We start from the raw sequence: 15,550 nt of genomic DNA, 5'->3' as shown, positions 1-15,550 counted from the left end.
GTCCAGCGAGTCCTCATGGGCTTGCTGGTTTTGCTGCTCTTGGGTAGGCTTTGAGCCTCGGGGACCCATACTCCAAGTCAGTGGGGAGGATAGCCTCGGCGCCGTAGATAAGGAAAAATGGGCTGAAGCCCGTGGCTCGTCTCGGGGTCGTTCTTAGGCTCCAGATGACCGAGGGTAGCTCCGTGAGCTATCTCCGACCAAACTTGTTCAGCTTGTTGAAGATTCTTGGCTTGAGGCCTTGCAGGATCATGCTGTTGGCACGCTCTATTTGGCCATTCGTTTGTGGGTGTGCCACGGCTGACCAATCCACACATATATGATAGTCATCGCAGAACCTTAAGAACTTCTTCCCTGTGAATTGGGTGCCATTATCCGTGATAATTGAGTTTGGGACCCCGAACCGGTAGACTATGTCAGTGAAGAACTGCACAGCCTGCTCGGACTTGATATTGATGATGGGTCGAGCCTCGATCCACTTGGAGAACTTGTCGATTGCCACTAGCAAGTGGGTGTAGCCCCCGGGCGCTTTCTACAATGGTCCGACGAGGTCCAGTCCCCAAACGGCGAAAGGCCATGTAATGGGGATGGTTTGCAGAGCATGAGCCGGGAGGTGCATCTGACGGGTGTAGAACTGGCAACCCTCGCAAGTCCGCATGATCTCCGTGGCGTCGGCGACTGCTATGGGCCAGTAAAAGCCCTGCCTGAACGCGTTGCCACCAGGGTGTGTGGCGCTATGTGATGGCCGCAAGCTCCGGCGTGGATGTCCCGAAGCAACTCCCTACCCTCGGGAATAGGGATGCAACACTGGAAGATTCCCGAGGGGCTGTCTTTGTACAGCTCCCTATCGATCACGACGAAAGACTTGGCCCGCCTGGCGATGCACCGCGCCTGAGCGCGATCCGAGGGTAGCACCCCTCGGTTGATCCAGTCGAGGTACTGGTCGCGCCAGTCTCGCAGAAATGGAGCCTCATCAATCTGCATTGCCTCGGCCTTGTCCACCGAGGAGGCCTCGGTCTCTGTCTCCATGGCCTCGGGCTCGTCCATCGAGGGATTCCCGACCGAGGGCTCGGCGGACGAGGGGTTGGACTCCGTCGGATTCTTGAAATCGACAGATGACTTAGTGAGGTCGCGGGCAAAGACGTTCGGGGGGACAGTGGTCTACCCTGACACGATCTTAGCTAGCTCGTCTGCATCCTCATTGTACTTGCGTGGGACATGGGTGAGTTCTAGGCCGTCGAACTTGTCTTCGAGGCGGCGCACCGCATTGCAGTATGCCTCCATCTTCGAGTCGTGACAGCTAGACTCCTTCATCACCTAGTCGATGACGAGTTCACAGTCGCCCCGCACATCGAGCCGCTTTGTAACGACCTACCCTGGGATAACGGCTAAGATCTACTCTGCATGTTGAGTAAATCACACCTGCTAAATAACTCTCTTACGCTTTCATCCTCGCTTCGCGCAAAAGGTTGCAACCGGAGTTATTTAGCTTCCCGGGGCCTGGTATTTAAGCTGGTCTGGGTTCATTTCTATTCTCAGTACGGGACTAAACTGCCGCCGTGCTACAGTAGCATGTCGCTACAGTAACCCGGCCCAACTGGCATTTGGCCCGTTCTGTTACAATCATCCCCCCTAAGGACTCGACGTCCCCGTCGAGTACCAGACCAACCTAAATACCACCAGGATCTCCTCTCTTGGCCACGTCCCATACGTCTAGTGCTAACGGTCCCATGTGCCACGTCCGTGCGTCCAGTGCCAACGGTCCCTGTGCAACGTCCGTGCCTCGTACGCGCCCGTCCACATGCCTTGGCATCTGCGACCACGCGCCCGTGCTCATGCCCGCTCACTTCTGCCCGTATGTGGCGTGAAACCGCGAGAGTCGGCTCTGATACCACTGTAACGACCTACCCTGGGATAACGGCTAAGATCTACTCTGCATGTTGAGTAAATCACACCTGCTAAATAACTCTCTTACGCTTTGGTCCTCGCTTCGCGCAAAAGGTTGCAACCGGAGTTATTTAGTTTTCCGGGGCCTGGTATTTAAGCTGGTCTGGGTTCATTTCTATTCTCAGTACGGGACTAAACTGCCGCCGTGCTACAGTAGCATGTCGCTACAGTAACCCGGCCCAACTGGCATTTGGCCCGTTCTGTTACACGCTTGACACCAAGTTCGATGGCGATGCAGAGGCCACAGAGGAGGGCCTCGTATTCCGCCATATTGTTAGAGGCCTGGAAGTGGAGGCGAATCACATAGCGCATGTGCACTCCGAGGGGCGAGATGAAAAGGAGGCCAGCACCTTCGCCGGTTTTCATCACCGACCCATCGAAGTACAGGGTCCAACACTCTGCTTGAATTTGCGGTGGGGGCAGCTGAGTGTCGGTCCACTCAGCGACAAAGTCAGCCAAGATCTGAGATTTGATCGCCTTGCAAGGTGCATAGGTGAGAGTTTCTCCCATTAGCTCCACTGACCACTTGGCAATTCTACCCGAGGCTTCCTTATTGTGGACTATCTTTCCCAAGGGGAAAGATGAGACCACGGTGATAGGATGGGCCTCAAAGAAGTGGCGCAACTTGCGCCGAGCCAAGACCACTGCGTATAGCAGCTTCTGGATCTATGGATACCGTGTCTTGGTCTCGGACAGTACTTCACTGATGTAGTACACCGGCCGCTGGACAGGCAGAGCATGACCTTCGTCTTGTCTCTCCACAACAATTGTTGTGCTGACCACTTGGGTCGTCGCCGTGACGTATAGGTAGAGGGGCTCAACGTCTATCGGTGTTGTTAAGATGGGGGCATGAGTGAGTGATGCCTTTAGCCTATCGAGGGCTTCCTGAGCCTCGGGGGTCTATGAAAAGCGCTCGGTTTTCCTCAGGAGTCGGTACAGAGGCAAGTCTTTTTCACCGAGCCATGAGATGAAATGGCTAAGGGCTGCCAGGTAGCCCATGAGCCTCTGTACCCCCTTCAACTCTCTGATCGGCCCCATCCATCTGATGGCCTCGACTTTCTCAGGGTTGGGCTCGATGCCTCACAGGGAGACAATGAAGCCCAAGAGCATGCCTCGAGGCACCCCGAACATGCATTTCTTTGGGTTGAGCTTTACCCCCTTAGCCCTTAGGCAGTCGAATGCGATCTTGAGATCGGTTACCAAGTCGTCAGTCTTTCTATATTTTACAACGACGTCATCGACATATTCTTCTACGTTCCGCCCGATATGGTCTCCGAATACGTGGAGCATACATCGCTGGTATGTAGCTCCGGCGTTTCTGAGGCCAAATGGCATCGTGACATAGCAGTACATGCCGAAAGGTGTGATAAAAGAAATCGCGAGCTGGTCAGACTCTTTCATCTTTATTTGGTGGTAACTGGAATAAGCATCAAGAAAGGATAAAAGTTCACATCCCGCAGTTGAAACAACGATTTGATCAATACGTGGCAAAGGAAAGGGAACCTTCGGACATGCTTTATTTAAACTACTGTAATCTACGCACATCCTTCAAATTTCATTCTTTTTCTTAACTAACACAGGATTAGCTAGCCACTCGGGATGGAATACCTCCTTGATGAATCCAGCCACCAGAAGCCTTTGCACCACCTCGCCGATCGCACGGCGCTTGAGCTCGTCGAAGCGTCGCAGGCGCTGCTTCACCGGCTTGGAGTTGGGTCGAATGTCAAGGGAGTGCTCAGCGACCTCCCTTGGTATGCCAGGCATATCTGAGGGGCTCCATGCGAAGATGTCTACGTTGGCGCAAAGGAAGTCGATGAGCACTACTTCCTATTTGCTGTCGAGGGTGGCGCTGACCTGTAACGCCTTGTCGTGGGGGTGGCCCGGGTCGAGGGGCACCTTCTTGATACCCTCGGCAGGTTCGAAGCTGCCTTCGTGCCGGTGAGTGGAGTCCATGGCTTCGCTTGCCATCTTATCCAGGCTGGCTGCGAGGGCCTCATCCTCAGCTTGGGCCTCGGCGCGCTCGACGCACTCGACGTCGCACTCATAGGCGTGCTCGAACGACGGGCCGACGGTGATGACGCCCTTCGGACCCGGCATCTTCATCTTGAGGTAGGTGTAGGTAGGGACCGCCATGAACTTCGCGTAGCATGGCCATCCTAGTATGTCGTGGTACGCTCCACGAAACCCCACTACCTCGAAGGTCGGCGTGAATGTTGGCGCTCCTTAAGTATCCATTTTATCCCCTGTTTAACTTTGATAATGACATGAATTTAATATCAGAATCACTAACCATCCTAACCTCGGCTCAATTATTGGTCGTTTTCACATTTGCACATATATTTTGGAGGTACTTCGTTTTTGCAGGTTTTTGACCAATTTTGGAGCATGAAATGGCGAGGCCCACGATCACGCGATGACACGAAGAATGACGAAGGCCAAAGCCCAAACAAAGGATCGAAGGCCATGATGATTAGAGGCCCATTCATGTACATCCACCCTCCAATGAAGCCCAAAAGATAAAGCCCACAAGATAAGATCGAGATGCTTCGGGGCTAAGCAAAGCAAAGAGATATTTAAGGAAGGATTTTCCATCCTATCCTTCTCCACGAAGAAATCTCGAAGATAATGTAACACCCTAATTTAATATTCCTATTTAATAATAAATTTAATTAAATTTTCTAGGATTTAATTGTGTTTAGTCTTGCATTTAATCAAAATTTTGTTTCTTAAGTAATTAAAAAAATTTATCATAGGGTTAAACTGTGTTGTTGCATTCATGCTGGTGCACTTCTTTTGTTTTGGTTGTGTGCTAGGGTTTTGAATTCAAAATTCGAACTTGAATTCAAATAGTTTTGTGTTGAGAGTAATTAGAAAAGGAGAAAGGAAAATAGGAAAGCCAAACCGGGCCGAATCCCTTTTTCTCGGCCCAGCAGCCAGACCCGCTGGCCCGGCCCACTACCTCACACCCTCTCCCAGCGCAGCCCAGCTCGCTCGGCCCAAACGCGCGACCCAGCCCAGGCTGCTCCCTCAGCGCGCTGGCCCAACTTCCCCACGCCCTCTCTCTCCCACGCGGCCCGTTCCCCGCGCACCGCGTTCAGCCCGCGCGCTCGCCTCAGCCGCTGCGCTCCTGGGCCCGCACGTCAGTGCCTGCAGCCGCTCGCCCCGCGTCGCCCGCGTCCCTCTCCTCTCGCTGCCATCCCGGGCCCGCTGGTCAGCTCCTCCTTCCTCCTCCGCAGCGCCTACAACCATCACGCCGAAATCTCCGGTGATCCCTTTTCCTCGCCCCGCACCCGCAATCACCGGCCTGCCTGCTTTTAAACCTCCATCGCGACCCCTGCGCACCATTCCCATCTCCGCCGCCACCCCAGAACCCTAGCATGCCCGCTCGCCCTGCTCCGCCGCCCCACAGCCAGCCCGAGCCGCCGCGGAAGATTCGCCTGAGCACCAGGAACCTCCTCGAGGCTGCCATCCCCGACATCGGACTCTGCAGCGGCCGTATTGGTGCCGGACGCCGCCGCGGGTAAGTCAACCTGCCTCCGCGATTTCCTCGCCGCCGGCGACTTCGAAGCCCCCCTGACCCCCCTAGCATCCCCACAGGAGCTTCACGAGTCGAACCATCAGATCCAAAGACCCGGAGGACCTACGCAGCACCCCGTCCGCGAACACGGCCTCCACTCCGCCGCCAGTCGTCGACGACGACCGCCCTGCGCCGCTTCCCCGCTCGATCCGAGCCTCAGTGAGCTACACCCCAAACCCCTCCTTCTTCTGCGCCCGTTTCCGTAGACCCTGGCGCACTCTAGGTGCCCAGGCACCGCGCTCCGGCGAGCTCCGTGGCCGTCGAGCCGCCCTCGCCGTCGAGGAGCCCTTTCCCAGCCCCGCATCGCCTCTCTGAGGCCACGCGTGGATCACCCGCGCCGAGAAGATGCTTCCCGACCCAGATCTTGTCCTTTTTGACCCCGGGAAGGCCGAGATTGGCCACCTCCGGTCGAGCGCTGCCGCGGAACTCGACTCCGGCGACCAGCGCCGCCGTCCCGCGCGCCCAAACGCCCTGAGCCGCACGATCTCCATCGAACGGCCCAAAACAGATCTGGCCCGAGTTAACTCAGGCGGATACCGGTCAGCGCCTGGCGATCTTGCAAAAGAGACCCCGGATTTCCCTAGATTCAACCCGCGCTCCTGGTCAATTCAAAACTAATTCCAGAAGGGCCCAAATTTTTTGCACAAAACCCCCCCCAAGCTTTCTAGAAATCGAACCCGCCATCCAGACCAGTAGTTTTTGCACATTAGGCCCTGGATCTACCCGGTAATTACATTTAGGTCCTCGGTTTTGCCCAGAAACCCCCTGAAACTCCAGTTTTCTTACAAATAAGCCCCTAGATCTTGTTTTAGCTCTAGTTTTTGCATTTTAGCTCCGTTTTAGGCGTTCTTTATGTCCACGCGATTGTTGTAACGCGTAGAATAGTTTTAGACTAGTTTAGTGTGCTATTTTTATGTATTGATGTACTGTTTTTTTAGCTTTTGTTAGTATTTGCTTGTATGCTTATTGTGTGCCTTGCTTTTGGCCATGTGTTCGTGAGTAGATAGTGATCCATCTAAGGAGCCCCAGTACCAGTAACCGGAGCAGCCGTCTTCTGAGCAGTTTGAGCAGCAGGAACAGTTTGAGGAAGGCAAGTATAGCATGAACAACACTTATCACCTTAAATACATTTTCATACTGCATTTTAATACTGAATGACTATAAGGACTTTCCTAGCCACTTTATATCATTTATATATATTCCTTTGGGTTGCATTTTGGTTAGTTGTGCTAGGTGCCGCGCTATAACACACTTGGTCCTTATTAATTAATTTGATTAATGGTATATGCAACTTAATTCTGAGAGTGGCCCTCTGTGTGGCTTGAGTGGCTCACGTCTTGTTAAAATTGGTTTTTGTTAGAAACATGGTTTAGGGGGCCAGCACGGTGCTTACTGCCTGGTTGGCCACTCTCCATAAGGACCGGTTCATAGAGCGACAACCTGGGACAACAGCGTTACCACAAGACTGGAATGGGACGGTCTTGGCGTAATAATTAGGTCTTTTTGGTTTGGAGTAACTTACCTGCGGGGCAAGGGTGGTAAGCTTCTATGTCCCTCGTACTGAGTGGCCTCGTCGATGACGCCCACTAGACCTGCTCCATAGTCGCCGATCCAACCCTCGCGGTTATTCCTTACCAACGAGATTCTTTGTAAAGGCCTCGTAGTGAGTTTGCTAGTCATCTCACCTAAGGAAGTGTGATGAACAACTAGCGTAGCTCACGACTTGTGGGTAAAGATGTGCAACCTCTGCAGAGTGTAAAACTGGTATACTAGCCGTGCTCACGGTCATGAGCGGCCCAGATCCTCCTTTTGATTAGTGGGGTTATCTCCTTCCGACGAGGGGGTGCCTCTCCGGGTTACCTTGGTGGTTTCGGTTTGGTTCTCAGTAGTAACATGATTAATTTTGATTAATTACTATGTAACTGGGTTTATGGTAATTCATCAACTTGTAGTAAATAGCTTTAATAAAATTCTGCCAAGACTTAAAAGCTAATGCAGTTAGCCAACCTAGAGCCTCATAGTTTGTGTTATACTTGTTGAGTACAAGTTGTGTACTCACTCTTGCCTCTTCTCTACTATTTCCTCTTGGATACGCTACTGCTGCTCAGTTCCTGCCGATGCGAGGGAGTTCGCTCAGCGCTACCAGGACTACGAGGACTTCTAGGCGTTCGTCTCCCAGTCGATGTCCCTGTGGCGCCCTACTCAGCTTCGGAGAGTTTTTATCGTATTTGTACTTCGCTTCCGCTGTATCAGACATTTTGTCATTAATGTAATAAATAACATTCATATTCGCTTTATTATGTCTTTTTACGTGATATGTGCTGTGATATACTGTTCATTCTGTTGTATATACGTGTGACTTGATCCTGGCACGTATATGATTGCTCGGTTTATGTCCTTTTATAAACCGGGTGTTACAGATAACGACGTCTAAAGGGGTGCAATCGTGAAAGACATAAATTCTAGAGGACTCTAGGAGACTTGGGGAGAAAGTTGAGTACCAGCCGGCAAAGGAAAGACCCAGGCCGGCCGGCCTAGGCTCATTGGGCCGGCCGGCCCAGCCTGTTTTTACGTCAGTTCGACCTCCCCTTTGACCGAGGGTTCCCTGAGGCTATTTAAAGACCCCTCCCCAAGGTTCACACAGAGATCAATTTGGGAGATGACGTCAAGGAGCAGAGAAGATAGAGGGACACCTCTCGGAGAGCCGAGGGTCATGCTAGTTGTCTAGGGTTCGCCCTAGCCGACGTGGGAACCTTGCAAGGAAGACCACGTCGTAGTTCTAGAGCTAGGATCATCAAGATCAAGGTAGGGCCCCGGTTGTGATCTTGTGATGTACTATCATTTATAGTGAAGTTATTTGTGTTTCCGAATGTTTAGCGACCATGTTCTCCTCTTTCGATTTCGTTCTTTTCTTTGGGTTCGCTTCATCCTAGATCTATTATCGAGATAGATCACTTAGCATGATCTTGTAGTCATGGTGGCTAGAGGTTCATGGTGGAACTACCAAAGGGGGTTCGACTTGCTTCAGGGTATCCCGTTGAAAGGGGTGGCGTCGTGACAGGCCGTTGCCACTTAGTAGGTTGGGTATCGAGGGATCGGATTGGAGATTTTGGGGTTAAAGAGGCTTTTCATTGAGATTCACATCTATCTTACTTCACTTTATCTAGCTGGAACTACAACATATGCATGATCTAGGTGATCTAGATTGGTTATCTCTAACTTCCTCTTGCTACCTTCGGTGTGTGTCGTGTTTTTAGTAGATTAGATTCGTTTTCACCATCTCACACAAAGGAATCTCTATTCTAGTAGATTGTTTCTTGTTTCTTTGGTTCTGTGGATTGATAAACCTTGGGGGAATACTCTAAGGGAAAAGCTACACGAAACCGTGCGCTTGCGGTATATAAATCGGGGGCGCTAAGGAGCGCCAACAAGCTTTTCTGGCGCCGTTGCCGGGGAACCATTGATTTAAGATCCAATCTTACTTGCATTCGTAAATATTTTCTTGATTTTTCTTTTTGATCTTTTTAGATCTCTTATTTTTCTGAGCTAACTAAAAAAACGGATCTATTCCACGAAAATCAATCTAATCTAGAGTTTGCTTTATTTTTTCTTTATGTTTTAGATCTTGTATATTCATCTTTTAGATCTCGTATATATTTTTCTTTTTCACTAACCCCTAACAGGAGATGGACGGGAGCCTCTCCAACAAACCCGAAAATTTTGTGGATGATCCAGAAAAAATTTATAGGCAAAGGAGACGAGAAGCACGATCAAGAAAGCCGGAACTAGTAGATCCAAAAGTTGAAGCCGACGATTCATCGTCTTCACCTCAAGCAACTCCACCAACAAGTCCAAAGGAGGCGTCACTTCACCAAGGGATGGCGCTACCGGAGCCGGAGCGTACGATCGGAGAGCTATGCACTCCGGACGTTCGGGACTTGCCGATCAAAAATCTCGACAACATCGGAGTTCCGTTCGAGATCAAGACTTCAATCATAAGGATGGTGCAAAGCTCGCCCTTCACTGGAAAAGAAGACGCTAATCTACATCTTCAAGCGTTCCTCCAACTATGCCGCACCTTCGACATGCAAGGGATGACTCAAGATCAAATAAGAGCGAGGCTCTTTCCGTTCTCTTTACTTGGGAGAGCGCTGCAATGGTTTCATTCTCTACCACCGCACACGGTGCAAAATTGGGAGTCCTTGATGAAAGAGTTCATGACGGAGTTCTACGCATCGGCCGGAGGTTCTATCATTGAGCTCACGCCTACTCAAGTTTTCAAGCTATTCAAGAAGGTGGCAGACAATGACGCATGGGCATCATCGGGTCGCCTACAACCACTCCAAGCCGTGGGCGCCGCGAAGAGTGTATTACAAGTGGAACGTGAAGAAGTGCTAGAAGGGAAGATCGACTCGCTCATGAGAAGGTTGGAGAAGATGGAAGTGGAAAAGAGAGAAGCCCAAGCTATTGATTTAAAGGCGGCCGAAGCAAGGTCTACATGTGAAGAATGTGGAGAGTACGGCCATGTGCAAAAGAATTGCCCGGAGGAAGCCAAGATGCTCGACTACGTGAAGAAGGGAGAATGGATTCCGCCAACCAACTTCCGCTACGGGCAAGGTAGACCCCAATTTAATGCAAGCTCTTCCATTCAAAACTCGGTGCCTCTTCGTATACAATTGAAGGAGTTCATGGAGGAGCAAGGCAAGATCAACAAGGACACCGTCACCAAGTTTAAGGCTATGGATAAGATCTTGGAGAACATTGATGGCAAGGTGACGGAGGTCGGGAGCTCTAACTTTCAAGTACTCAACATGATGAAGATGCTAGAAACACAAGTAGCCCAGCTCGCCGGATGCTTATCTAGCAACGAAGGAAAATTGCCCGGGCAACCTCAAAGTCCGGAGACGGCTAAGGCAATTCAAACTCGCTCGGGAAAGGAGACCGAAGAACCCGAACATGCAGCAGGAGCAAGGAAGCCTAAGCCAAGAGTTGAAGTGGAGACCATCATCAAGGAGAAGGCACCTACTCCTATGCTAGAGATAGTCACCGAAGAGCCGGAGTTTGAGCTAGATGATATAGACACCAAGATTCTACCGCCAAGGCCACGATACCGCAAAGGTAAACATGAAGATGTGCAATTCAACAAATTTGTTGACATGGTACGCAGGTTGAGCATCAATATGCCGCTCTTGGACGCTCTACAAGTTCCGACGTATTCTCGCTACTTCAAAGACATCATGGGAAACAAGCGTGAGATACCGCCAAGCACTGTCAAGCTAACCGAGGAATGTAGCGCGGCAATCGCTAATGAAGCTCCTAAAAAGAAGAGGGACCCCGGATGTCCTACCATCCCGTGTTCCATTGGATCTCTTATGTTCGAAAGAGCACTTTGTGATCTCGTGCAAGTGTGAGCGTCATGCCAAGGAGTGTGTTCGAGAAGCTACGCTTACCAGAGCCGGAACCCACCGCCATGTGCCTAGAGTTAGCGGACAATTCCGTTCGCTATCCTTTGGGAATCACCGAAGATGTGCCCGTGAAGATTGGAGAACACTTAGTCCCCGTTGACTTTGTGATTCTCGATATGGGAGAAGGGAGCAAGGCGCCTCTCATACTTGGGAGACCTTTCCTCAAGACCGCAAGGGCGAACATCGACGTTGGCAAGGGGGAGATAAAGTTCAACATCAATGGCACCACAAGCGAATTCAAGTTTCGTCCACGCCTCGAGGTATGCAACATGATCAATGTCAAATATTTTCCGCCTCACCGCCTTGTCACAGAGGAGAAGCCAAAGAAAGAAGAAGAGCCGAACAAGAAGGAAGCGAAGAAGGAGATAGAAGTCGTCGCGTCCATCGCGACAAAGAAGATCGTTGCACCCGTCAAGAAGAAAGCTAAAAGCCCGCCTGTGAAGACCTAAAAGAAGACTAACGTAGAAGACAAACCTGCACCAAGGATTGTGCGGAAGTGGGTACCCAAGACTGCAGCGCCATCACCGAGCGTTGGTCCGAAGTAAAGAAGAAAGTCTAGCTATAGACTATAAACGAAGCGCTTTGCGGGAGGCAACCCGTTCGTCGAGTCAAGAATAAAGCTGTCGGGAGTTCAACCCGTTCGTCAAGTCAAGAATAAGCTGTCGGGAGGACAACCCGCGAAAAGTTTAGGTGAGTCAAGAATTTTGCTACGCAAGAACATGATATACTTTTGAACAATTGGTCGTTCGGTCAAACAATTCTATTTGGATTTTATTCGCTCGGTCATTCCGATGTTATTTCTTATTTTAACCCAATGACATGAGCCATCCTATGATTTATTTGCCTCTTCTTGAGAAAGCCACATCCAAAATTCCATACCTATTTTTGGCGACCGTCCTGTCCATGACGGCCGGACCAAGTTGACAAAACACACGAGTAGAGTCGCGCTATGTTTATATTACTTAAATTCTTGATGCGTAGGTTCGCACAAACATAGAGAGAATTTTCAGTTTCATTACCATAGGACTAGAATTTTCCTAACCTTGATTATTCTCTTTTTCAAAATTCTCTCTCTCATTTTGGCAAAAATTAGAACCTAAACCCAAGACCCACGGTTGAATTCGTGATTGTTCACTATCAATTCATGAAAGTGAACGGTTCCGGTGCAACCAAAATTAATGTAGTCGGGAAGTATTTTTCGACTTACAAATGTAAAGATGTTTCAATTCCCCTCTAATTATTCATTTAAACTCATTGCATGCTTTGAGTCAATTCTGAAATTTCGAAGTTAGAGGAGGGTTAAACATCTAAGCATGATTTGGAAAGGGTTTATGTGCTTGATTAACACCCATTGATCAAAGTAAGTTCACGGGAAAGAGTTGTGCTCTCTACCTACCACCACATGCAAATAATTCAAAGGAGGGAGCAGCTATGCATGGGAAGGACAAATCATTTTCAGCAAAGATGGCACCATGTGATGAATGATTAAGCATGGGACAAGGTGAATGACACAAAGTGGAGAAATAATGTTGCAAGTGGACATCAAAGGCAAAGAAGGAGTGGTTCACATGATTTGGGCGGTGCAAAGCATACAAGATGTACTGGACAGAAGCAAATAATTGCACCACGAAGCCACCAGAGAAAATTGAAGTGGAGAAGAGGGAAAAACACCCTAGGCCGGCCGGCCCCAAGGTCCTAGGCCGGCCGGCCTGGCCCCTATTTAAGCCCTCTGGTGCTCCCCTTTGGCAGGTATACTCCTCACTCATTTCCTTGCTTATGTTCTTCAAGTTCTTTGCCCAGAAACATCAGTTAGAGCCCTGAAAAATTCGTCCACCAAAATCTATTCCAAAAATCTCAGAAAATTCACCACAATTCCTAGTTTGCTCCACTCTTCGATATATTGTTCTTCCGCCAGCAAGAAACCCCCGGTGTGTTTGTTTTTGAGTGTGTGCATCAAGGAGTCACCATGAGTGGCCTCATGAAGTTCATCGCCGGGAGGAGAAGGACGCGTTCATCAACATCCGACGCATCAGCAAGTTCTTCGCGAAGGCACTCGGTCTCCGAGTCTCCACGGAGCATGGAGGAAGACAACCCCGCACCGAGGAGCGACATGCTGCTCCTTGGTGGGATGAGAGACCCGAGAAGCTCCTCCATGAGATTCACCGAAGGGATGCCACCTCCTCCACGGCGTTTGACAAGGTCATCCGCACCACCACCATACAAGCCCAAGAATTCAGAATATGGGTTTATTATCTTGTCGAAGGAAGAAGAAGAAAGGCTCAAGTTCATGAAGGGAAGACTACGAGCAAATTATGATTTTGATGATGAAACATTGGTGAAGCTGGGATTTCATCATGACATTTATGAGCTATTGGAGAACATCGGTTGGAAGTTATTTTCCGATGGTGTCACGGTTGATATGCAAGAAGAAGTGGCTCTTGAGATGTTCATGACATTAGAAAAATCAACGGAAGTGGTGGATGATGAAGAAGTTCCATGTCTGAAATTTAGGCTCAAGAATGAAGAGAAAGTAATCACCTATATTGAAATGGGAAGCTTGCTCGGATTCAAAAGTAATGCGTATGAAATGGTGCAAGTTGAAGATGGAGAGCTTGATGGATTTTGGACAAAAATAGCAAAAGATATCAACCGCCAAAGAAAGAATATAAGTAATGTTACCCTCCAAATATTCCACTCTTGGTTGAGCAAGAGAATTCTCGGGAGGATGAGAGAATCGAAGGTCACCGACCAAGAATTAAATTGGATGTATGCTGCATTGGTGAAGAAGCAAGTAATTGATCCCACCAACATCATGGTTGAAAGGTGGCTTTGTGAAGCATCATCCGGCACAGGAGAAGTTGGTTCGGGATGTTATCTCACAATGATAGCCCGAGCAATGAATCCGAGGTTACGAGTGATCCAAAAATTTTATGTCCTGGGAAGAGATATTGGGATTGATCATTTGAGGCAAGGCCATTATATCGGTGGGGATGAAAAGAAGGGATTTACTATTTCTGAGATGGATATTTCCCTACCCGATCAAAGGCTGAAATTATTTGCAAGAGAGAGAACTGATTGGCGAGTTGAAAATATTGGAAAAAAGGTGAAGAAATCAAAAAGATGAAGGTTAATTGAAGGGACATCGGCATCGGCACAACAAGAAGACTTGGAAGCAAATCTTTCACCGCCAAGTTCTGCTTATTGGAGGAATGAATTTCAAGGTGCATCAAGTGGACAGGGATACCCGCAAGGATGGACGAGTCAATGGGAAGGAGGCCAAGAACAAGCATGGGGGCACGCTGCGGCGGCACCCCCACCATTTAGCAACTACGGCTACCCACCCTCGTCATATCAAAGAGAGATGCCCGACCCGTCATTTGGAGCACAATATTTTGACCTCCCTCAACCAGAACAAGGAATGAGAATTATGGGTGCTTATGCGAGAAGAAACATGGAAGATATAGATGCCATCCGGAGGCATACAACCCAACTAGAAGATGGAACTGCAGGAATTGCATATCAAATGGGACTTCTAGGCCTGGCGCCACCGGAACAATTTAATGGAGGAGCATTTCAGCAGTATTATGATCAAGGATACAACGCAAGAGCCAATCAAGGAGATTGATCGACGGCATGACCATGAATAAAATGCTCGCACGTGTGGTCTGGATTTTCTATTTCTTTTCATTTATTTTCAGCATGTGTGCAAGCTTGTGTGTGCGTAGCAATTTTCTGTTTTATTTATTTCAGCATGTGTGCAATTTGTTTTCTTTTGTCTTCATCACCATGATAAATAAACGCATCACCTACGCTTTAATGTTATGGTTAGTAATGATGATAGAAAGTTTGTGCCATGTTAAAATATGATGATTGTTGCCGCTTTGTCTACTTTCTTGTGCTTGATTTATGCATGATTAAACTAATACTCTCTCTAATATGATCTGAAAATTAATTAAATGCCGGCTAATTCAATTGTGGAGGTTATGATAAATTAAGACCCATATCTTTTACTCTTGCTCTCTTACTTAAGCTTGTCAAGGAAAATTTAATTTGGATTTAATTTTGAGCTAACCTTGTCAATGATACCTTTTGCAATTGCTCTACCCTTCTACAAGCCTAAATGCTATATCATAACAAACCATAGAGCAAGAATTATTTTCAAGTGAATTAATTTAGGATTTATCTTCTTTGGTACGAGACTAAGAAGCTGACCATTCCATATTTTTGCGTACCTCTCTTTTGCTAGCCATTCTATCCATGCATTGTGAGTTTCTATACCGGGAACATCGCAAACCTCGCTGGATATCCACCCCTAACCAAAAACATCTTTTTGTGAAATACCTCCTTGACCACAATCTATATATTGAGTATATATATTTCGACGGCAAAACAGTGGAATAAAGAGCAAAATTCAGTAAAACATACGCTTGGGAAGCATCAAAGAGTTCGCAGAAGAAAAATCCGAAGAAGTGGAGGCCTACAGGCAGTAGGCCGGCCGGCTCAACACCCCTAGGCCGGCCGGCCTGCCCCTTTTCCTCCTCTGTTGGCTTCAATCTTTCACGAG

At 48.8% G+C, this 15,550-nt stretch overlaps 1 protein-coding gene across 1 annotated transcript; it reads right to left on the bottom strand.

The window, feature by feature from the left end:
• Positions 1-529: 529 nt before the first annotated feature.
• LOC120695262 lies at positions 530-1,044 on the bottom strand. Its single transcript, XM_039978552.1, has 2 exons — positions 836-1,044; positions 530-701 (listed from the first exon to the last, which is right to left on the bottom strand). Exons 1-2 carry the CDS (start codon positions 1,042-1,044, stop codon positions 530-532), a joined length of 381 nt encoding a protein of 126 aa, XP_039834486.1.
• Positions 1,045-15,550: the final 14,506 nt, after the last annotated feature.

Source organism: Panicum virgatum, chromosome 2K, assembly GCF_016808335.1.
Source record: "Panicum virgatum strain AP13 chromosome 2K, P.virgatum_v5, whole genome shotgun sequence".
NCBI classification, from domain to species: Eukaryota; Viridiplantae; Streptophyta; class Magnoliopsida; order Poales; family Poaceae; genus Panicum; species Panicum virgatum.
The sequence above is the reverse complement of the archived record's forward strand: the minus strand, read 5'-3'. Positions and strand labels throughout refer to the sequence as shown.